Below are 22,931 nucleotides of genomic sequence, written 5' to 3'. Positions count from 1 at the left end.
GTCGACTGTACACTAATAGAAGGATTTATTAAGTATTATATATTTATAATTGTATATTATAAATTTATTTGAAGACAATTATTAAATTTATTAAATTTTAATAAATATTTTTTAACATTCAATAAATATTTATTTGAGAGGAAAGTACATTTATTAATAGTTAACAAGTATTTATTAGTAGCTAACGAATATTTATTAACAGTTAATAAATATTTTGTTGAATGAATGTGTTTCGCTTGCAATGTCATATTGTTTATAAACAAAAATCATCTTTATAAATTATTTGCATTAATTATATAACATTATAATAACGTTTATTGTAAAATACCAAATTCTATCACAGCTCAAAATTATCTTTTATATTTTAAAATATTAAAAACGTTAATTTATTTAGTGAATTGAATTATTATCATGTATTCCAGCTATAGAGTCATAAAAAGTGTCAAAAGAAAATTGCTATTTTTGCTTTTTATTTTAAATAAATATTTGTTAACAATGAACAAATATTCATTAACCATTAATAAATATTTATTAACAGATAATAAATTGTACTTAATAAATTACTTATTAACTGTGAATAAATATTTGTTAACAACAAATATTTATTAACATTTAATAAATAATTTATTAACTAAATAAATATTTATTAAATCCTATGTTAAAAAATCATTTATTAACAATTAATAAAAATTATTAATTATAAACAAATATGTAATTTTTTTATAATAATAATAATAATTGTTTCAGTAATCTCCTACGCAGAAGTGATGAACAAGTCAGGCGTTTTATACATTCTCTACCTGGACAGTTTCTCCTTGGATTCATCAACAGCCTCTCCACTACTAAAATTGCTGCCCAATTTGACCAAGAGCAGCCTGCCCTTATTATCGCCCTCCTTCTCTTCATTCAATAAAGGCAACCTGTATATGTACTTTAAATCTCTTTATTCCAGTCTCAACAATCCATATCAAAAACTTACATTTACATTTACAATAATAATAATTAAATTAAAAACTAAAACTACAACCTAAAGCAGATACCCTCGACAACAACCTTCTTACCAACAAGTTCATCGTCCAGGTTGCTGACGTAGCTCTTAGCAACAGAATCACCAGAGCCCATGTACCCAAGAATCATCGAGTTGGTAGAGTGTGTCCAAAAAAGGTCACCAGTAGCCTCTCCAGCGGAGTACCTGAGAGCTAGTCCTCCCCCTAGCTTAGAGTCCAGCCCGTCGAGAAATTCAGACTCCAGGAACTCGCTCTTCATGGTCTCGTGTAACCTGGGGACGTGGTCCGTCGACCCGGTGACGGCTTCCGCAATCGTCCTGGCTAAAGTCGTTCTTATTAAGTGCTCTCCGCACCCGCTGGTGCTGGAGGCCACCGAACAGGCTCCGTTATGGGCCCAGACTCCACAGCCCCAAATTCCTGCCTGGCCTACCCGCCCAGGATACTTCAGGATTATCCCTCCGCTGGAACAAGCTGCTGCGACGTTTCCGTAAGCGTCGACACATACTGCTCCTACGGTGTCCATTCGACGCTTGGAAATTTTTGATGCTGAAACCTTTTAGAGGTTGGATTATTGGTTACTGTTTATTTATTTATTTTTTTTTTTAGTAAAATTAAGACGTCTGATAGTTTTTAGAGCTTTTTTTAACTAAAAAATTATGAATATAGAATTTTTATATGAAATTTAAAGAATTCTATAAATTCAATTTTTAAAAATTAATTTCTTAAAAATTTGTATTTTTTTTTAATTGTTGATTAAAATTCAAAAATGATCAAGTGTCAGCTGATAACAATATCATATATTATTTATTTTCTTTTATTTATTGTTTTACTTATTTTTTTTTTTTTTTTTTTTTTTGTGGAGTAAAATAAAGACGTCTGATTATTTTTAGAATTTTTTAGATAAAAAATTATGACTGAAAAATTTTTATATGAATTATTAAAAATTCTATAAATCCAATTTTTAAAAATTCTCTAAATTCAATTTTTAAAAAATAATTTTCTAAAAATTTATATAAATTTTTTTTTAATTGTTGTTCTAATTTTTTTGTTAATTAAAATTAAAAAATGATAAAGTGTCAGCTGATAACAATGTCATTTGTGATTTATTTTTTTTTATCGTTTTTTTTTTTTTTTTAATTGCAGCTCCACATGTTTTTGAAGAAAAAAAATTGAAAAATTATTTTATTCATCTTAATGGTAAATTTACGAATTATTTGTTAAAAGCTTACTGAAATTCTGTATTTCTATTTTTTTCGCACTTTTGAAAATTGAGAAAAACTTTTTTTTTAATTTTAAAACTGTTGAATTTCATTTAATATTAATGGTAAAATTCTTAAAAAAATTTTTTTAAATCATAAATGTGATTTTTTATAATACCTAAGTTAGTCATCAGATGTCAATTTTAAAAATTTTTATAACAAATCAATTACAACAAAAAAATGCTTATTAAAATTTTCACTTGTAATTTTTATCAATTTTCACGTGTGAAATTTTTTAATTGAATTGTTTCTATAATAATTTAATTTCCATAAAATTCTAAGAATATTTTTTATATCTGACAATTTCAGTGTCATAATTTTTTATTTAAAATTTTATTAAAAATTTATTATTTGAAATTTAATTATAAAATTATGAAATGTCAAATTGAAATTTCAAAAATTATGACAATTTTTTTTTAATTATTCTATTTTTGATACAGAATATGAAAAAAAAAATCTAGAATTTAAAAAAAATATTCTTCTCACTTACAAATCATTGATCAAAAGTTAAAATAATTTTTTTATGCATAATTTTTTTGTGTCGATTAATTTTTTTAAAAATAATTCTAAAAACTGTCAGATGTCTGTAAACTCCAGTTTCATAATTTTATAATACTAAAATCAGCAGACATTTTATACTTTTATTTAAAATAATTTTTACCAAAAACATTCATAAAAAAATTACATTTATAACTTTAAAAATTTTTTTATGCATTATTTTTTTTATAAATTTATGACATCAAAGTTAGCTGTTACTTAAAAATTTTTTTATTTTATTTAACAAAAAAATTTGTTCCAATAAATTATTTTAAAAAAATTGAATTTTTAATTTTTTTTAATTTTTACATGTCAATTTTTTTTTCTAATTTTTTTTTGCCATAATTTATTTGTTATAAAATTCTCAAAATTATTAAATGTATGCTAAATTAATTTTCATTATAAATTTTTTTTAATAACAATTATAAAAACTATTAGATGTCTGCTAATTTTTTAACTAAAAATTTTTAGAATTTTTTTTTTCATTGAAAAAATTATTATTAAAAAATTTTTTAAAAATTTCATTTGTAAAAAATTTAAAAAACTCTAGGGTAAGTGTGGGTGTTACTGCGGTTTTTTCTGTAGGTTTTACTTCATTATTTTCTTTGAACTTTTCAAAAATAACAATGATTTTTTTTTTAAACCAAAGTTTGACTCATTATTGATTTAAAAAAAAATCAAGAGTGCGATAAACTAATATTTTGTTTAAATAATAAGCATTTAAAAAAAAAAGTGCAATTTTTAAAAAATATTTTTTTGTATGAAAATTAAGTTAGCCGACGTTTTTTTCATTAATTAAATTAGAGCAAAAAAATAACATTGAAATTAGCAGACGTTTAAAAATTTTTGATTTTTTTTTTTAAATTAAATTACAACTAAAAAGATATTTTAAAAAAATTGCACTTATAGTTTTTAAAGTTTTTTACATGTGAAATTTTTTTTTTCAATAAGAAATTTCTAAAAATTTTGAAATGTCAACTAACTTAATTTTCATCCAAAAAAATATTTTTTAAAAATTGCACTTGAAGTTTTTTATAAATGAAATTTAAAAAAATTTTTTTATAATACTTTTTTCAATGAAAAAAAAATTCTAAAAATTTTTAGATGTCTGCTAACTAAATTTTCATAAAAAATTATCAAAAATATAATTTATCTACTGACCTCTGAGACCTGGTCATCAAGTTTCCGCTTGTAATGATGATAAATCTTCCTGGCCTTTGAAGAAATCAGCTCTTCAGCAGGAAGCGTCGCAATTCCCATCTCCGAGGCCCAGACTTGAGCCCCAGGACCAACAAGAACACTAGGAGGAACTCTTCCATAGCTAATTTTACTGCTCTGGTGCTCGCAGAGCCGCTTCGCCAGGGAAACCGGGTTCTTGATCCCGCTGACCGCTCCCACGGCTCCGAAGGAGAGCTTGTTCCCGTCCATCACACTCGCGTCGCACTCCACGTCCCCCTTCAGGGTTAAGTTTGATCCGAACCCGGCATTTGTCAGCGAGGAGTCCTCTAGGACAGTCGTCGCCTCGACGACGGCGTCCAGGGACCGTCCACCAAGCTTCAGGTTCTCTATTCCGGTTTTGCAAGCGTCACGGCACAATTTCTGGTACTTTTTTTTTAAGGAATCCGAATGGTGGCCCGCACCGACGTGGACGGCTATAAATCCGTTGCTCGTCATTAGAAATTTTGTATATTTAGTAGTTTTATTTTTTCTACACTGTTATTTGTTTTGTTTTTATTTTTTTATTCACTTTGACGTTTTTTTTTTTTTTGTCAGTCACTTTGTTTATGTTTGGCTCAGCTGCGAGTCACGTGACTTAAGGCGAGTTTTCATGTCAATTTTTATTATTTATTCCACTTTTATAATTTAGATGAAAAATATGAAAATATATCATGTAAGCAAACTATTCGTAACGTGATTGGTCGAATATATCATAAGCATGAAAATATATGCAAACTCTATAGTCAGGCGCGCGCTTGCGCGCGCAAATTTAAATTCTAGTCCCATAATAAAATTGAGATGAAATGTATGTGAAACCAATTTATTCGTGATGTGATTGGTTGAAAATATTTATTCTCAATGATTGGTTGAAAGTGAATATAATATACATAAACTACACATAAATATATCATGACCATAAATATGAGGCGCGCGCAAATTTGAATTCTAGTCCTATAATCCTATAATAAAATTCCTATAATAAAATTGAGATGAAATGTATGTGAAACCAATTTATTCGTGTTGTGATTGGTCGGAAATAAATATTCTCATTCTGATTGGTTGAAAGTGAATATAATATACATAAACGACACATAAATATATCATGACAATAAATATGAGGCGCGCGCTTGCGCGCGCAAATTAAATTCTAGTTATTTTAAAAATTAATTAATCAATAATAATAATAATAATAATAATAATTTTACAGTATGCCTGGAGGGAATACAGGCTAACAAAAAAATTATAAATAATTAGAGAAAAATTGTGCAATAGACTAGATAGAAAAAAAAATTTTAAATGACAATCATCGATAAGATGGATTATTATTTTTCAATGAAGTCAGATCAAAAATTAAAAGAAGCATTCAATTTTTTTTTTGTATTTTTTTTCCATAACTAAATGCAACAACAAAAAAATGAAATTGTTGTTTGATCCATTTTGGAGCAACGCATGAACTTTCAAAAATTTTGAGGCAATTAATTTCAAACAAAATTTGTTTGAAATTATTTTCATTTACACAGCAAAAAATATTTTTGTTGAATGATTTATAAACAGTAGACTTGAATGGAATGTGATTTCATTTTTTTACACGTTTAAATAATTTACATATCCTAAATTCAGGAGAATTTGAGTATTTTCTCACTATCAGACTATAGTTTTGAAAAAAAAAAAAATAATCCATCTTATCGATGATTGTCATTTAAAATTTTTTTTTCTCGGATTTTGAAGTTTTTTAAGTCTGCTGAAAAATTTTCAGTGGTATAACAAAAAACAAACATTGAAAAAAAATTTTTTTTTTCATTTCTAAAAAAGACAATATAGAAAGAAAAAATAGACAAAATAGAAAGAAAAAAAATGCCACTCTGAAAATTTTAGGAAATTCGCAAAAAATACTGGTCAAAAAAAAAACAACATGAGTCGTTCAAAATTAGTTGCCGAAAGAAAAGCTGTACTAGAAAGGTAATGCACAGGCGTCCCTGGTGGAATAAATGTACACATACATAATATGTATACATATATCACCATCCATGTTCATTTTACATGGATATATATAGATATACAATCTTCTTGCTTTTTTATTTTATTAATTGTACATGAACGACACTGAATTACCTAACCATTCGCATTCAGTGACCTACAATTCTCCTCAAGAATTAAAAAAAAAAAATTTAATTCAATTGATGCATTTTTTCGAAAGTTAGAGTGTTTTCAGAGTTTTCAGGGTTTCATACATGACGGACAGCAAAATTTTTTGACCTATTTTGATGTTTTTTTCCGTTTCTAGTGCACTAAATCAATTTTTGGAAAGTCAAATTAATCTCCATTAAATTATCTTGAAAATAGTATGCAAAATATCTTGATTCCGTGAACTAACAAGACTATAATAATGAAAATAGTTGCCGAAATGAGGCAAAAAAAATTTTTTGATCGTAAAGCACTCTCTGATGCTTCGCATCATGAGTCGTGCAAAACTTCATTGTTAATTTTGATATAAATTACATAAAATTCATGAAATTTTATAAACTCATTATCGTGACAAAAGAATTGACGATATATAAAATTATATATATTTTAGAAAAATTCATAAAATATTCAAAAATTGTTTTTTTTTTTTTTTTTTTTTTTTTTTTTTTTTAATTTAAAATTACTACGAAAATTTTTCAAATAATCTCAAATTTTTATAAAATATATATATTTTTTATTATTATTGTAGTGTAAATTCTCTGCTCAATTATTTTTACACGTATTCTATGATTAAACAATTAAATTATTGATTAAAAAATTCAATATTACAATAATAAATAATTATAAAAAAAATTCTTCTCTACCTTATTTTTTATTATTAAAAAAGTACTACATTTAATTCATAAAAATACGAAATTATTACAAGCATACAAATATTGAGAGCTCAACTATATATTTATAAATTTACTGAAAAGAAATCAATGATAAATAAAATTAAATGACCAATAATAAAACTTATCTTCCGCTTACTTAATTTCCGACAATTTACTCAATTCAAAGTTACTAAAATAAAAAAACATTTCATGAATGAAAGTAGCAGGAATATATCTAGAAAAAACTTTATAGAGAATATTTTCAACTTGATTGAACAATTTTCTTCGCTGACCAGCTTTTTCCAAGCGATACTTAATCATTCTTGCGTACAGAGGAAACTTGGCCGCCATTTTGTTGTCAAACTTATCTTTATCTCCATCCTTGAACCTCAGTGCCATTTTGTGATAAGATCGGTGCAGTATATCAAACAAGGAAAATCCAGCCATTATTCCGTAAGTATTCTTCATAAGTTCAACTTCTGTATCACATTTAACTCTAAATTTCCTTAATTCACTTTCTGAAACAATTTTTTTATTCCTATCGCAGACGTAAAAGCCAGCCGCCATCAGCTTAACAATATGCTTCTTCATAACCTCAAAGCACATTTCTTTGTCTCCATAAGTATCAATCGGTAATTCGTCATGATTGCTCACAATATTGACATCACAACCTGCATTCAGGAGATCTTGAAGACTAGACTCGGGATCAATTTCATCTACCATGCTCCAAACTCCTGGAAAATGAAGACAAGATTTCTTGTCATTAGTCAGAGAATTTATTTCTATAAAAGGTTGACGTAGCAAAAACTTGCGACTTGCTGAGTTATCGTCTTCAACAGCTGTTTTCATCAGAGGAGTCAAACCATTTTCGTCTCTAGCATTAATATCAGCGCCATGTTTGATCAACAATTTCAACATTTTTACGTTATTCGACAAAGCAGCGATACCCATTGGCGAGTCAGTATTGTCTCCGTCATTGCCAATTCTTCCGTGAACATTAGCGCCCTGGCTGATGAGAAATTCAGCAATCTTATATGCATCCAGCTGGACAGCATATTCCAACGGTGTATAATAATTATGATAAATATGAGGATTACCTTCATCATTAAGCCTATCCCTTTCTCTCTCATATGTGTCAAGTACACAGATAATCTGATTGACATCAGCACCAGCTGTCACTAATTTCTTTACGTACTTCAAGCTGTTTAGACTTATCGCCGATAAAATTACCGCTGCCAAATGTTCTGTCTCCAGCTTTGTGTCGGCATTGTTCTCCAGGAGGAAGTCTACGAATTCATCGTCATCTACGTAAACAGCCAAGTGAAGAATAGTATACTCGAAAAAATATTCTCGGCGATCGTTTAGCGGTAAGAATTCTGAACTCTGAATTTTAATTCGATCTCTATCATAAATTTTTACTACCGTGTTGACATATAACTCTTTTGACATTATTAAGTTACGAACTTCTTTGTAGTTTAATTCACGGAAGATGAAAAAGTCTTTTATTTGTTCTATAAGATTGTCCATGACTTTAATTATTTTTTAAAACACAAATTGATTATCAGCTGTATGTTAAAATTAACCAAATATTATAGGTTATTTCTTGGCTTATATTTTTCACAACTATCACCTACATTGGGTGACATCTAGTGGGTGCGTTAACGTTTTTTTTTTGTAGTTTAAATAATTAACTTGTATATTATAGGTTACGCTCATTGTCTATTATTAGTACAAAAATTGTCTGTAACAGATTATAGGGACCGAGCGTATAGACTGTCACGCCAACTGATGATAGAAATTGTAAGCTAATGGGCAAAAATTTTAAACTCTAACATGTGATTTAATGTTGATTTATTTTTTATTTTAATAAATTAATAAATTGTTCGAAATTTTTTCAACTATAGAGTTTTGATATATCACGACATATATAAATATATCAAGTACTCCAGAGAAAAATGACAGGCACATGACGTGTTTAGAGGCGGAATCGAACTTTGGAGGCTATGTTTACATGGCTATTTGACTTAATAATGCTGAATTTCTTTTATCACATTTAATATACATGGCCTAAAGTTTTTTTTTAACCTTGTGAATTATTTTTGCTTCAAATACGATCGATTAATACTGGTCAAAAAGCATATTTTTTTGCCCTCCGGGCGGAAAGTGACAACTTTCGTCCCGCTGCGCTAAACTAAGTTGCCGCTTTCCGCCTTCGTCGGACAAAAAAATAGTATACACTCCACGGGAAGTGAATAAGAAAGCCTCAGATCACATGTTTGTTGACCTCGGCTTCGCCTCGGCCAACAATTACATGTGATCTGAGACATTTCTTACTTTACTTCCCTAGGTGTGTAATATACTATTATTATTTATTCTATTATTAAGTCAAAAAACACATAAGCTATTGTAATACTTTTTGCCCATTTAGTGCTTTTGTTAAACACCAGGGCGCACCACTTCCGACAGATGTGCTGCCTCTACAGTTAGTGCTCGGTCCCTATAATGAAAATTTATTTTTTGTAATGAAAATTAAGTTAGCCGACGTCTAAAAATTTTTATAAATTTTTTCATTAAAAAAATCATCATAAAAAAGAATAAAAACAAATTTCATTTTTAAAATTTAGCGTTATTTTTTCATGATTCTGGTTTGTAACTTTTTAAGAAATTATTTTTTTTTTTTACATTTTCCGACAGTAAATATATCTCTAAATGTAAGGTAAAAGCCCCAATTATCGACGGGGGTCTAAATATTGACACCCTAAATTATCTTTAAATATATTAAATTATCTGTAATAAGAATAACGATCAAATAAATTTTTATACAATTCTAATTAATTAAAAAATTGAAAAAAAATCACTTTCAGTTCAAAATATTAAATATTAATTATTAAAAAAAAATAAAGTTACCACCAGTTCATCAAATCAGCTTACGAGCGTCTATTTTCTTAACAACTTTGGTTAGAAAAGCATTTTTTTTAACTGCCGAGTTTAAATTAATTTTTTCATGTAATTATATGACCTATTTTTTTTTTTAATTAACAGTACATGAAATATTTATAAAATTGAATAATCGAAATTAATTGTATGCTTTATAATATTTATTACGGGGAATTGACTGGGAATCGAGCCATTATTCCATAAGTATTCTTCATAACTTCAACTTCTTTATCACATTCAACTCTAAATTTACTCAATTCACTTCCTGAGACAACTTCTTTATTCTTATCGCAAACGTAAAAGCCTGGTATTGGTATGTGAGAGGGATGGAGTTTATTTTAAACCCAAGCATTAATGCTCACGTTTGTACTGACACCAGCGGACACTTAAAATTTAATGAAATTAAAAAAAAAATCTTTGTTAATTTTGATATAAATTTGATAAAATTCATGAAATTTTATCAAATAAATTATCGAGACAAAAGAATTGATGGTACAAAAAATTATATATATTTTACAAAAATTCATAAAATATTCATAAGCGTAATTATTATGATTATTATAATTAGCAAATATTAAAAAATTGTTTTTTTAATTTAAAATTACTTCTAAAATTTTTATAAAATATAAAATATATATATATTTTTTATTATTATTGTAGTGTAAATTCTCTGCTCAATTATTTTTACACGTATTCTATGATTAAACAATTAAATTAATGATTATAAAAATCCAATATTACAGTAATAAGAAATTAAAAAAATAATTCTTCTCTAACTTATTTTTTATTATTACAAAAGTACCACATTTAATTGATAAAAATACAAAATTATTACAAGCATACAAATATTGAAAGCTCAACTATATATTTATAAATTTACTGAAAAGAAATCAATGATAAATAAAATTAAATGACCGATAATAAAACTTATCTTCCGCTTACTTAATTTCCGACAATTTACTCAATTCAAAGTTACTAAAATAAAAAAACATTTCATGAATAAAAGTAGCAGGAAGATATCTAGAAAAGATTTTATAGAGAATATTTTCAACTTGATTGAACAATTTTCTTCGTTGACTAGCTTTTTCCAAGCGATACTTAATCATTCCTGCGTACAGAGGAAACTTGGCTGCCATTTTGTCGTCAAACTTATCTTCATCTCCATTCTTGATCCTCAGCGCCAGTTTGTGATAAGATCTGTGCAGTATATCAAACAAAGAAAATCCAGCCATTATTCCATAAGTATTCTTCATGACTTCAACTTCTGTATCACATTCAACTCTGAAATTTCCTAATTCACTTCCTGAAACAACTTCTTTATTCCTATCGCAGATGTAAAAGCCAGCCGCCATCAGCTTAACAACATGCTTCTTCATCACCTCGAGGCGCTCTTCTTTGTCTCCATAGCTATCAATCGGTAATTCGCCATGTTTGCTCACAATATTGACATCACATCCTGCATCCAGAAGATCTTGAAGACTAGACTCAGGAACATCAATGCCAGTCCAAATCGTTGGAAAATGAAGACAAGATCTCTTGTCATCAGTCAGAGAATTTATTTCTATAAAAGGTTGACTTAGCAATAACCTGCGACTTGCTGAGTTATTGCTTTCAACAGCTGCTTTCATCAGAGGAGTTATACCATCCTCATCTCCAGCATTAATATCAGCGCCATGTTTGATCAGCAATTTCATCATTTCTACGTTATTTGACGTAGCAGCGATACCCATCGACGAGTCGCTATACGCTTCGTCATTGCGATATCTTTCGTGAACATCGGCGCCCTGGCTGATGAGAAATTCAGCGATCTCATATGCATTCAGATTGACAGCGAATTCCAGAGGTGTATACACATTATAATAAATACGAGGATTACCTTCATTATTAAACCTATCACTCTCTCTCTCATGTGTATCATCTACAAAAATAATCTGATTGACATCAGCACCAGCTGTCACTAATTTCTTTACATACTTCAAGCGGTTCAACCTTATCGCCGATAAAATTACCGCAGCCAAATGTTCTGTCTCTAGCTTGGTGTCGGCATTGTTCTTCAGGAGGAAGTCTACGAATTCATCGTCGTCTACATAAAGAGCCAAGTGAAGAATAGTATATTCGAAGAAATATTTTTCGGGATCGGATAGCGGTAAGACTTTTGAACCAGGAATTTTCATTCGATCTCTCTCATAAATTTTTACCACCGTGTTGACAGATAACTTCTTTGACATTATTGAGTCACGAACTTCTTCGTAGGTTAAGTCACGCAAGATTTTAAAGTTTTCTATTTCTTCTCTGGTATTATTCATGACTTTAATTATTTTTATAACAAAAAATGATTATCAGCTAGTTGTTAAAATTAACTAAATATTATAGGTTATGTTTTAGTTTAAATTTTTTTCAACTGTCATTTTTATTGTGTGACATATAGCGAGAGCGTTAATGGCCGCGTTCAAGTTTACTAAGTTCTTGGCAGATCTTAGCATATCTTGTAGCAACAACTTAAAGTAACTATATTGTTTTTTTAAAAAATCTATAATAAAACCATGCAAGGTATATTTATTTAAGTGTCTAAATAATAATTTTTTGGTAGATAAAGTCAGCCCTACTCAGAACTTAGTTACCCTTGTTATCTACTATGCGTGACATTAATTTATCCCTGTTCTTGTTACTTTTGTATTATTGGAAATGTGTATTTTTGGACATTTGAATAAATGGATATGGAAATTTCTAAAAATGGACATTTGATTTTTTGGAAATAATAACAAAAGTACTTAAGTAAAATTAGACATTAATATAAATGGACATTAATAAAAAAGGAAATAATTATAAATGTACAACTGCACTTATGGCCAACTTAAAAAAATGAAATCCCTATTTTTGAAAATATCTCCAAATGGAAATAAAAGTATTTGGTAAAGAGTTCAAATGAACAAATGGATTAATGGACATTTTCTTAAATAGACATTGATGAAAATGGATAATAATATAAAAAGACATCAGTAAAAATGGTTAAAAATACAGATGTACAATCGAATAAATGGAATAGTCATTTAATGAACGTATGATTTTATGAACAATTGAAAAAATGGATATTTAAATTTTAGGAAAAGTGAATAAATAGTATATTACATACCTAGGCCAGTAAAATAAGAAAAGTCTCAGATCACATGTAGTTGTTGGCCGAGGCGAAGCCGAGGTTGACAAACATGTGATCTGAGGCTTTCTTATTTACTGGCCAAGGTGTGTATACTATTTTTCTGCTCGACGTAGCCGGAATGTGGCAACTTTGTTTAGCGCAGCGGCCAGAAAGTTGCCACTTTCCGGCCGGAGAGCAGAAATGGACATTTGTATAAATGCCCATCAATAAAAATGAACTCTGTAAAAATGAACATTTAAATAAATGAACTTCGATAAAAAAAATACTTACTTAAATGGAAATTAGTAAAAATGGACATTCATAAAAATTTAAATTAGTAAAAATGGAGATTTCTAAAAATGGATAAATGATTTAAATTTATTATAATAATATGAGTTGATAAATTATAAAATTGGGTTTTGGTGTGCGTAAAGGAAAAAGATGTCGAAGAGCTGGGAACTTGGCTACCAAGTTGAAAACGATAAAACATCAATCAGCTCATCAAACATTACACTTAAATGATGTCAGAAGAGCTGGAAATGCGGCTACCAAGACATTTTTTTAACATCATTTAAGTATAATATTAGATGAGCTGATTGATGTTTTATCGTTTTCCGAAAAAACCTACGAAGAAGATGTCTTGGTAGCCAAGTTCCCAGCTCTTCTGACATCTTTTTTCCTTTACGCACACCAAAACCCTAATTTTATAATTTATCAACTTCATAATTATTTATAATTAAATTTAAATCATTTATCCATTTTTAGAAATCTCCATTTTTACTAATTTACATTTTTATGAATGTCCATTTTTACTAATTTCCATTTAAGTAAGTATTTTTTTATCGAAGTTCATTTATTTAAATGTTCATTTTTACAGAGTTCATTTTTATTGATGGGCATTTATACAAATGTCCATTTATTCACTTTTCCTAAAATTTAAATATCCATTTTTTCAATTGTTCATAAAATCATACGTTCATTAAATGACTATTCCATTTATTCGATTGTACATCTGTATTTTTAACCATTTTTACTGATGTCTTTTTATATTATTATCCATTTTCATAAATGTCTATTTAAGAAAATGTCCATTAATCCATTTGTTCATTTGAACTCTTTACCAAATACTTTTATTTCCATTTGGAGATATTTTCAAAAATAGGGATTTCATTTTTTTAAGTTGGCCATAAGTGCAGTTGTACATTTATAATTATTTCCTTTTTTATTAATGTCCATTTATATTAATGTCTAATTTTACTTAAGTACTTTTATTATTATTTCCAAAAAATCAAATGTCCATTTTTAGAAATTTCCATATCCATTTATTCAAATGTCCAAAAATACACATTTCCAATAATACAAAAGTAACACGAACAGGGATAAATTAATGTCGCGCATAGTATTAAGATAAGTAAAAAAATTTTTTGTGACAGATTAATGACTAAAATTTTTAATTTTTATAATCAAAATTAAGTTAGCCGACATCTAAAAATTTTTAGAAATTTTTTTATTAAAAAAAATTATTGTAGAGAAAATAAAAACAAACTTTATTTGTAAAATTTAATATTATATTTTTTATGACTTTTAAGAGATCATTCTGGTTTGTAACTTTAAAAAAATGATTTTTTTTCACATTTTTCGAAAGTAAATATATCTCTAAAATTAATGTGTTAAATTTTTGAAGTGATCGGACCAATAATACAAAAGTCAGCAGTCATTTACCATTTTTTGATTTTTTAAATCATTCAAAATTATGGAATAAAATGTATTCTTAAAAATTGCACTTAAAACTATTCAAATTGTTTAAATATCTAATTTTTTTTTTTTTAATTCAATTCAAATAAATTTTTCAATAAAAAATTTTATTTAAATTATTAGATGACGGCTGATTAAATTTTTATTTATTATTATTATCACTATTAAATAATAATTCATATTTCTTTTTATGCATTTGAAAAAATTTTTCTTGATTAAGATATAATTTACTCGGAAAAAAAAATTTTCATGAATTCCATAAAATTAAAGAAAAAGAAAATTAATTTTTATACAAATTACATAAAATTCATAAAACTTTATGAAATTATCATCGAGACGAAAGAAATGATGGTATAGAAAATTAAATACACTTGACAAAATTTTTATGAGAGTTATTATGGATTATTTTAATTATAAAATATTTGAAATTTTTTTTTGAAAAACCTCAATTTACTACAAAATTCTTCTTTTTTTTTTTAAATTGAAAATAAATTTTGTTTCATTCTTTAATGTTTACTATCGATGCATTTAAAAAAATGTTTCTAGTTTCAAAAAAACCGAGTGATTAATTTATTGGAAATAAATTTGATAAATTTAAATTAATGACAGCATTGACTTAGGATTATGAGAAAGTTTTAAAATTGAGAAAAATATATTTTTTTTTTTATAAAAATTAAACAACTAAATTAAGAATTATTAAAATTTCAATAATAAATAAATTAAAAAATGATTTTTTTCAAACTCATTTATTTTACTAGAAAAAAAATATCAAATTCAATTACTAAAAACTAAAACTATTAAAGTTGGGGTTCCGCAAGGCACGATTCTTGGGCCTTTGCTGTTTTTATTATACATAAATGATATTTTTAAAGTGATACCAAGCAATGCTATAGTTTCCTATGCTGACTACACAGCTATTTCTTGTACTGGAAATATCTGGAATGAAGTCCAATATAAATTAACTGAGTGGCTTAATAAAATAGATATATGGCTCAGGGAAAACCAACTATCTCTTAATGTAGAAAAATCTACTTTTATTACCTTTGTAAGCTACATAGACAGTATCCCAAATAAGTTTGATTTACAAATAAATGGTAAGCCTCTGACAAGAGTTGATAATTGTAAATATTTAGGGATATATTTTGATAAACACTTGAAGTGGGATAAACATGCCTATGAATTATCTAAGAAGCTTAACTATTTCACTTTCCTTTTTTACAAGCTTAGCCAGGTACTTAATTCTTCTATTTTAAAAACTATTTATCATGGACTGTTTGAAAGCATAATAAACTATGGCATTGTTGCATGGGGAGGAGCCTATAACAATTCAATTAAACCTATCACATCTCTTCAACATAAAATAATTAAAAAGCTATGTAAAAATAATTACAACAATATCCCCTTGACAATTAGAAACTCATTTATAATAAATGCATTAACTTACTACTATCAAGAATGTAAAAGCCTATTCTATGAAAAATGTACAAATACAAGATCTAAGTTGTTAGTTCTACCAAAAATAAACAAAACTATTAGTACTCAGAATGCTTATTATGTAGCAATTAAATATTATAACAAGCTCTCTGCTGATATGAAAACTATAAGGTAAAAGCCCCAATAGATGATCACGTACCAGTATATGATCACTCCATGTATTTGTATATCTATATTCATAAATATAGGTATACAAATACATGGAGTGATCATATACTGGTACATGATCATCTATTGGGGCTTTTACCTTAGTCTGTAGTAAAAAATTGTTAAAAAAAAAGTTGTTACTGGATAAGAAACCTTAATGGTTAACATGCTTGAAAAATGTAATGGAAAATGCGAGTATTTGATTGGATATTTCTTTTTATGATAATTATCTATAATTTTGTATTTCTTTCTATATAAATTTATTACTTTTGTACTTATTATCTCTTTGCATTGTATTATCGACAAAAATTTTGTAAAAATTATATATATTGTAAAATTGGTATTTTTGTACTGGTTCTATAAACAGGTGTCTTTACACCTCGATAGAATTCTTTACCAGATAAATAAATAAAATAAAATAAAAATAAAAATTAATAAAAGTACAAAACTATTGCAAGAATATAAATATTCAAAGTTCAACTGATAATTACTAAATTTACTCAAAAGAAACCAATGATAAATAAAATTAAATGGCCAATAATGAAACTTATCTTCCGCTTAATTCATTTCCGACAGTTTACTCAATTCAAAGTAACTAAAATAAAAAAACATTTCATGAATGAAAGTAGCAGGAAGATATCTAGAAAATATTTTATAGAGAATATTTTCAACTTGATTGAACAATTTTCTTCGCTGAGCAGCTTTTTCCAAGGAGTAAAACCATTGATGTCTCTAGCATTAATATCAGCGCCATGTTTCATCAGCAATTTAATCATTTCTACGTTATTTGACGAAGCAGCAATATTCATTGGCGAGTCGTCAAACTCTTCATTGTAATCTCTTCCGTGAACATTAGCGCCCTGGCTGATAAGAAATTCAGCGATCTCATAAGCATTCAGATTGATAGCAAATTCCAGAGGTGTATACACCTCACAAAAAATATGAGCATTATTATTACCTGCATCAGTATCAAGCCTATCACTACATCACTATTTCATCTGTGTTTTTTACACAGATACTCTGATTGACATCAGCACCAGCTATCACTAATTTCTTTACGTCCTTCAAGCGGTTTAAACGTATCGCTGATAAAATAACCGGTGCCAAATCTTCCGTCTCCAGCTTCGTGTCGGCATTATTCTCCAGGAGGAAGTCTACAAATTCAACGTCATCTACATAAAGAGCCAAGTGAAGAATAGTATATTCGAAGAAATTATTTTTGATCACTGTCATAAATTTTTACCACCGTGTTGACATGTAACTCGTTTGACATTATTGAGTCACGAACTTCTTTGTAGCTCATTTCACGGAAGATTTTAAAGTCTTTTATTTGTTCTCTGAGATGTTTTAATTATTAACTTGTATAACAGCACATTGCGCTTATTATTTGTTAGAATTAAAATAATTTTCTGTGAAAGATTATGATCAAAATTTTTCTTTGTAATTAAAATTAAGTTAGTCGACGTCTAAAAATTTTTATACATAAAAAATTATTGCAAAAAAAAAATAAAAACAAATTTCATTTATAAAATTAAGTATTATTTTTTATAACACTCAAGTGATCATTCTTGTTTGTAACTTTTGAAGAAACTATTTTTTTCTGTTTTAAATTTTCCGAAGGTAAATATATCTCTGGAAGTTTTATATCAAATTTTTGGAGTGATCGGACCAATAACACTACAGTTATTAGTAGACATTTGACAATTTTTAATTTTGGAATCACTAAAAATTATGAGTTGAAAAGTATTTTTAAAAAATTGTACTTAGAACTATTTAAATTTTCTACATGTCAAATTTTTTTAAACTTTATTTTGATTAATTTTTTCAACAAAAAAAAATTAGGAAATTTTCAGATGTCGGCTGATTTAATTTTCATTGATTATTATTATAGTTATTAAATAATTCATAAATTTTTTTAATGTGCATTTGAAAAAATTTTCCTAGACTAGAAAGTTTTAAAATTAAGAAAAGATTTTTTTTTTTTATAAAAATGAAACAATTAAATTTAGGAATATAAAAATTCAAAATTTCAATAATAAAAAAATTAAACAATGATTATTGTTCAACTCAATTATTTTTTTATTATAAAAGTATCAGGTTTAATTAATAAAAATACAAAACTTTTACAAGCATATAAATATTCACAGTTCACCAAAAAATTTATAAATTTACTGCGAAGAAACCAATGATAAATTAAATTAAATGACCAATAAAAAAATTTATCTTCCGCTTAATTAATTTCCACCAATTTACTCAATTCAAAGTTACTAAAATAAAAAAACATTTTATGAATAAAAGTAGCAGGAAGATATCTAGAAAAAACTTTATAGAAAATATTTTCAACTTGATTGAATAATTTTCTTCGTTGACCAGCTTTTTCCAAGCGATATTTAATCATTCCTGCGTACAGAGGAAATTTGGCAGCCGTTTTTTCGTCAAACTCATCTTCATCTCCATCCTTGATCCTCAGCGCCAGTTTGTGATAAGATCTGTGCAAAGAAAATCCAGCCATTATTCCTTAAGCATTCTTCATAAGTTCAACTTCTATATCACATTTAACTCCAAATTTTCTTAGTTTACTTCCTGAAGTAACTTTTTTATTTCTATTGCAGACGTAAAAGCCAGCCGCCTTCAGCTTAACAATATGCTTCTTCGTAACCTCACGGCACGTTTTCTTGTCTTCATAGCTATCAATCAGTAATTCACCATGATCGCTTACAACATTGACATCACAACCTGCATCCAGAAGATCTTGAAGACTAGACTTAGGTTCATCAGCGTCAGCGTCTATGTACCAAACCCCTGGAAAATGAAGACAAGATTGCTTGTCATTGGTTAGAGAATTTATTTCTATTAAAGGTTGACTTAGCAAAAACCGGCGACTTGCTAAGTTATCGTTTTCAATAGCAGCTTTCATCAGAGGGGTCAAACAATTCTCGTCTCTAACATTGATATCAGCACCATGTTTGATCAGCAATTTAATCATTTCTACGTTATTCGACAAAGCAGCGATATCCATTGGCGAGTCGCTATTCTCTTCGTCATTTCCAATTCTTACGTGAACATCAGCACCCTGGCTGATGAGAAATTCAGCGATCTCATATGCATCCAGCTGGACAGCGAATTCCAGAGGTGTATACTCTTTGTAAAAAAGTCGCGGATTATATTCATTATTAAACCTATCAACAGCTACCTCATATGTGTCTTCTACGTAGATAATCTGATTGACATCAGCACCAGCTGTCACTAATTTTTTCACGTACTTTAAGCGGTTCAAACATATTGCCGATAAAATCACCGGTGCCAAATTTTCTGTCCCCAGCTTTGTGTCGGCATTGTTCTCCAGGAGGAAGTCTACGAAAATATTGTCGTCTACGTAAATTGCCAAGTGAAGAATAGTATATACATGTTTCAGAGTATTCTGTTAAATTTTCTAACTGATCGAACCAATGATACTAAAATTAGCAGACATTTAATAATTTTTGATGTTTTGAATAACTAAAAATTATGAGGAAAGTATTTTTAAAAAATTGGACTCAGAACTATTCAAATATTCTACAAGTAAAATTTTTTTAAATTTTTATTTAAATAATTTTTTCAATAAAAAAATTATAGAAATTTTCAGGTGCCAGCTGACTTATTTTTTATTTATGATTATTATTATTATTATAAAGAAAAAATTAATTTTTCTCAATAAATCTAAACAAATAAATTAATGATTATAAAAATTTAATATTACAATAATAAATAAATTTCCCTGGTTAAAAATATTGATTGAAAAGGATTAAAAATGATGAAATTTGAATACTTTTGAATACTTTCAATTCTTTTTTATATATATATAGATATACAGTTTACATAGGGTGACTGATTCCCATTACTTTTCAATCAATATTTTTAATCAGGGTTAAAAATGATTCTTTTTCAACTCATTTTTTTTTATTATTAAAAAAGTATCAGATTCAAATAATAGAAATACAAAACTATTACAAGCATATAAATATTGAAAGTTCAATTAAAAACTTATAAATTTACTGGGAAGAAACCAATGATAAATAAAACTTATCTTCCGCTTACTTAATTTCTACCAATTTACTTAATTCAAAGTTATTAAAATAAAAAAACATTTCATGAATAAAAGTAGCAGGGAGATATCTAGAAAAAATTTTATAGAGAATATTTTCAACTTGATTGAACAATTTTCTTCGTTGACCAGCTTTTTCCAAGCGATACTTAATCATTCCTGCGTACAGAGGAAACTTGGCCGCCATTTTGTCGTCAAACTTATCTTCATCTCCATCCTTGATCCTCAGCGCTAGTTTGTGATAAGATCTGTGCAGTATATCAAACAAAGAAAATCCGGCCATTATTTCATAAGTATTCTTCATAACTTCAACTTCTTTATCACATTCAACTCTGAAATTTCTTAATTGACTTCCTGAAACAACTTTTTTATTCCCATCGCAGACGTAAAAGCCAGCCGCCATCAGCTTCACAATATGCTTCTTCATGACCTCAAGGCACTTTTCTTTGTCTCCATAGGTATCAATCGGTAATTTGCCATGTTTGCTCACAAAATTGACATCACAACCTGCATCCAGGAGATCTTGAAGACTAGACTCAGGATCAACTGGGTCATCCTCCATGCACCTAGGCTCTGGAAAATGAAGACAAGATCTCTTGTCATTAGTCAGAGAATTTATTTTTATAAAAGGTTGACTCAGCAAAAATCTGCGACTGGCTGAGTTATCGTTCTCAAAAGCTGCTTTCATCAGAGGAGTCAAACCATAGTAGTCTCTATCATTAATATCAGCGCCATGTTTCATCAGCAATTTAATCATTTCTATGTTGTTGGACGAAGCAGCGATACTTATCGGCGAGTCGTCACCATCTCCATTGAAATCTCTTCCGTGAACATCAGCGCCCTGGCTGATGAGAAATTCAGCAATCTCATATGCATTCAGATAGACAGCAAATTCCAGTGGTGTATACTCATCATAATAATAATAAGTATCAGTATTAAAATTACCATCATTATTAAGCATATCACTGTATTTCTCATATGTGTCTCTTACACTGATAACCTGATTGACATCAGCACCAACTGCTACTAATTTCTTGACGTACTTCAAGCGGTTCAACTTTATCGCCGACATAATTACCGGTGCCAAATGTTCTGTTCCCAGAGTTGTGTCGGCATTATTCTCCAGGAGGAAGTCTACGAATTCATCGTCATATAAATAAAGAGCCAAGTGAAGAATAGTAAATTCGAAGAAATTTCTTTCGGGTCCGGAATACGGAAAATAATATTTATGGTGCCTGGTTAGCAGTAAGAATCTGGAACTAGGAATTTTAGTTCGATCTTTTTCATAAATTTTCACTGCCGTGTTGACTGATAACTCTTTTGACATTATTGAATCACGAACTTCTTCGTAGCACAAACCACGAAAGATTATGACGTCTTCTAGTTTTCCTCTAGGATTTTCCATAGCTTTAATTATTTTTTATAACAAAAATTGATTATCAACTGGTTGTTAAAATCAATTAAGTATTATAGGTTACGTTCCAGTTTAGATTTTTCACAACCGGCACATATATTGTGTGACATCTAGCGGGTGCGTTGAAGTTTTTCATTGTAGTTTAAATAATTAAACTTGTATCGCCGGTTACGTTTATTATTTATTATTAGAAAAAAATTTTTTGTGACAGATTATAATCAAAATTTATCTTTTATAATTAAAATTACGTTAGTCGACGTATCAAAATTTTCATGAATTTTTTTATTAAAAAAATTATTGCAAGAAAAATGAAAATAAATTTTATTTGTAAAATTTAGTATTATTTCTTATGACACTTATGGGATCATTCTGGTTTATAACTCTTGGAAAAGTTATTTTTTTTATATTTTTCGAAAGCACATATTTTAGAGTATTCTGATAAATTTTCTAAGTGATCGGACTGATGATACTAAAGTTAGCAGACATTTAATAATTTTTGGTTTTTTAAATAACTAAAAATTATAAGTAAAGTATTTTTAAAAAATTGGACTTAGAACTATTCAAATATTCTACAAGTCAAATTTTTTTTTAATTTTATTTAAATAATTTTTTCAATAACAAAAATTATAGAAATTTTCAGATTCCGGCTGATTTATTTTTTATTTCTGATTATTATTATTATTTTGATTATTATTATTATTATTATTAAGAAAAAATTAATTTTTCTCATTAAAACTAAACAATTAAATTAATGATTATAAAAATTTAATATTACAATAAATAAATTAAAAAAAAATGATTTTTCTTCAATTCAATTTTTTTATTATTAAAAAAGTATCAGATTTAATTAATAAAAATACAAAACTATTACAAGCATATAAATATTGAAAGCTCAACCAAAAACTAATAAATTTACTGAAAAGAAACTAATGATAAATGAAATTAAATAACCAATACTAAAAATTATCTTCCGCTTACTTAATTTCTACCAATTGACTCAATTCAAAGTTATTAAAATAAAAAAACATTTCATGAATAAAAGTAGCAGGGAGATATCTAGAAAAATTTTTATAGAGAATATTTTCAACTTGATTGAACAATTTTCT

The 22,931-nt window shown here is 27.6% G+C and overlaps 2 protein-coding genes across 4 annotated transcripts; both read right to left on the bottom strand.

Annotated features, from left to right (window-relative positions):
* Positions 1-792: 792 nt before the first annotated feature.
* Positions 793-4,626, bottom strand: LOC123266532 (threonine aspartase 1-like). Of its 2 annotated transcripts, none has more exons than XM_044730823.1 (3): positions 3,965-4,626; positions 1,028-1,560; positions 793-920 (listed from the first exon to the last, which is right to left on the bottom strand). In XM_044730823.1, exons 1-3 carry the CDS (start codon positions 4,475-4,477, stop codon positions 797-799), a joined length of 1,170 nt encoding a protein of 389 aa, XP_044586758.1. In that variant the 5' UTR covers positions 4,478-4,626; the 3' UTR covers positions 793-796. The 2 variants fall into 2 exon arrangements, with proteins under 2 accessions (XP_044586758.1, XP_044586759.1); XM_044730824.1 differs by having other exon boundaries at positions 1,062-1,560.
* Positions 4,627-6,840: 2,214 nt separating this feature from the next.
* LOC123266525 (ankyrin-3-like) lies at positions 6,841-21,931 on the bottom strand. 2 transcript variants are annotated; one of them, XM_044730812.1, is made up of 3 exons: positions 21,366-21,931; positions 17,049-17,300; positions 6,841-7,721 (listed from the first exon to the last, which is right to left on the bottom strand). In XM_044730812.1, exons 1-3 carry the CDS (start codon positions 21,814-21,816, stop codon positions 7,012-7,014), a joined length of 1,413 nt encoding a protein of 470 aa, XP_044586747.1. In that variant the 5' UTR covers positions 21,817-21,931; the 3' UTR covers positions 6,841-7,011. The 2 variants fall into 2 exon arrangements, with proteins under 2 accessions (XP_044586747.1, XP_044586748.1); XM_044730813.1 differs by lacking the exons at positions 6,841-7,721; positions 17,049-17,300 and adding an exon at positions 10,565-11,603 and having other exon boundaries at positions 21,277-21,926.
* Between the last annotated feature and the right edge of the window lie 1,000 nt (positions 21,932-22,931).

The sequence above is a fragment of the Cotesia glomerata genome, linkage group LG6, assembly GCF_020080835.1.
Source record: "Cotesia glomerata isolate CgM1 linkage group LG6, MPM_Cglom_v2.3, whole genome shotgun sequence".
Lineage (NCBI taxonomy): Eukaryota > Metazoa > Arthropoda > Insecta > Hymenoptera > Braconidae > Cotesia > Cotesia glomerata.
This window is presented reverse-complemented; position numbering and strand designations above follow the sequence as displayed.